Source organism: Colobus angolensis, unplaced genomic scaffold, assembly GCF_000951035.1.
Source record: "Colobus angolensis palliatus isolate OR3802 unplaced genomic scaffold, Cang.pa_1.0 Scaffold136, whole genome shotgun sequence".
NCBI classification, from domain to species: Eukaryota; Metazoa; Chordata; class Mammalia; order Primates; family Cercopithecidae; genus Colobus; species Colobus angolensis.
In genome coordinates this window covers 1,737,053-1,739,028 of record NW_012114444.1, presented here as the reverse complement: position 1 = coordinate 1,739,028, position 1,976 = coordinate 1,737,053, and the positions used below count along the sequence as shown (strand labels likewise).

General features: G+C 43.8%; 1 protein-coding gene across 1 annotated transcript in view; it reads right to left on the bottom strand.

Annotated features, from left to right (window-relative positions):
• TCFL5 (transcription factor-like 5 (basic helix-loop-helix)) overlaps nt 1-1,976 on the bottom strand; it is a 21,908-nt gene that overhangs the window by 17,313 nt on the left and 2,619 nt on the right. The window contains exon 2 of the mRNA XM_011934544.1: nt 1,456-1,618. Within this exon, the coding sequence (XP_011789934.1) occupies nt 1,456-1,618 (163 nt within the window). The remainder of the gene's footprint in view (nt 1-1,455; nt 1,619-1,976) is intronic.

Below are 1,976 nucleotides of genomic sequence, written 5' to 3'. Positions count from 1 at the left end.
TGGAGTGTAGTGGCGTGGTCTCCACTCACTGCAAGCTCCGACTTCCAGGTTCACACCATTCTCCTGCCTCAGCCTCCCGAGTAACTGGGACTACAGGCATGTACCACCACACCCGGCTAATTTTTTCGTATTTTTAGCAGGGACAGGGTTTCACCGTATTAGCCAGGATGGTCTCAAGCTCCTGACCTCGTAATCCACCCACCTCGGCCTCCCAAAGTACTGGGATTACAGGCTTGAGCCACCATGCCCGGCCCAAAGTCCCTCTTTTTAATCAACAAGTGTTATCTATGAATACAGAAAACAAGAAGTTGTTTACTTTTTCTCAAGGTCAGAATGGAAAAAAAAAAACCACTTGGACATATTTCCTCCCAAAAATGTTTTCTTTATATACAATTATTCTAAGAACAAGAAAAAAACCCATTTATTCTAATATGACAGTATTTTTACTGCAATGCTCAGAACAAAACTGAAGCAGCATAAGTGTATGCCTTCGCCTCAGAAGTGGCTCTCCTCCCCAAAGCATTATGTAAGAAGTAGCGTCCGAGCTCTTCTGCTGCATAACAGGCTGTGCCACGTGTGCATATGTGGAACTGTATCCATCAAAGAACCGCAGGCACGTGACTGGCAGGTGTGCTCATGCGCACGTGTATGCCACACAGAGCACATATTCCAGAAGGATGATGAAGCTTTCAGCAGGAGAGAGGAATTCAGTTGTTTTGGTGACATTTTATTCCTTAACCTGAGTAGTCAGTACAGAGGCTACTTTAATACTCATCTTTGTATCTTACAAATGTGAACATACACTTTGGCATAAAATTCTGTATGGAGGAAAAGGAGTGACTGACACAGGAGAAGGCAGTAGCTCTCCATCCCCGTCCTGTCTTCACCAACTCTTGGAAAGCTGAGTGTAAGGAGTGTTCTTTTCATCGGGTCACTTGACAAACCAGTTTCCCAGGGAAGAAGGGGCTAGGCGGGTGAGCAGAGCAGTGCCGTCAGCAGTGACTTTATTTCCAAACTTGCTGAATCACCTCACCGCCTCTCATTGGCAGCCCAGGGTCCTCCTATTAGCATCCACCTATCCAAAGGCTTTCAGCAGATGTTAGATCCTGCCTCACTCATGGAGTACAAAATAAAGAAAATAAAAAACTATAAAGTACTTTCAGTAACTTGAAGATAACCGAAAATTTATGTAAGTCTGTCACTTTAATGTTATGAAAAAGCCCTCAAACTCAATGTTCCCACATCAAGGTTAATTATATTTGAGAATCAGCATAATGTTTAAAGTGAGAAGATGGGGAAGCGGGTGGACGGATCCCTGAGATACACAGATACCTCCAAGACTGTTTCCCACGTGTACAAACCACCTGTCTCCCCCACCCCCTCAAGGCCAAAATACCATCAGCCACAGGGCTCGGTCACAAGAAAGCTCCCACTACCTGCTGCTTCATCGCTTACCTCCCACTTTAATCCAAACTTGCTCAGGCAAAGCTTTGTTTCTACTACCTAATGTCTGTTTAGTGGATTCAATTTCTTGCTGATAACAGAAAGAAAATGCTCTAGGCAATCCAATATCCTGGTGCTTGGCAGCTTCAAGTACAGAACATGAGTTACTAGAACTCTGGAAAAAAAATGAAGCAACAGGAATTTTATCAATATGTGGCTTAATGTCCTCTTTACTGCACAAATAAAATGCACTTAACAAACATCAAAGCCAGTAATACTTAATTTGGAGAACTTTAGTTGCACTGAAGATTTTAAAACATTCCCATACCACATAAATACTCAACTTGCACTGGAGTTTTTTTTTTGTTTTTTTTTTTTTGAGACAAGGTCTCACTCTGTCGCCCAGACTGGAGTGCAGCGTCGGGATGTCAGCTCACCACAACCTCCACCTCCCAGGCTCAAGCGACTCTCCTGCCTCAGCCTCCTGAGTAGCTGGCATTACAGGTGTCCACCACTACCCCCCATTTAATTTT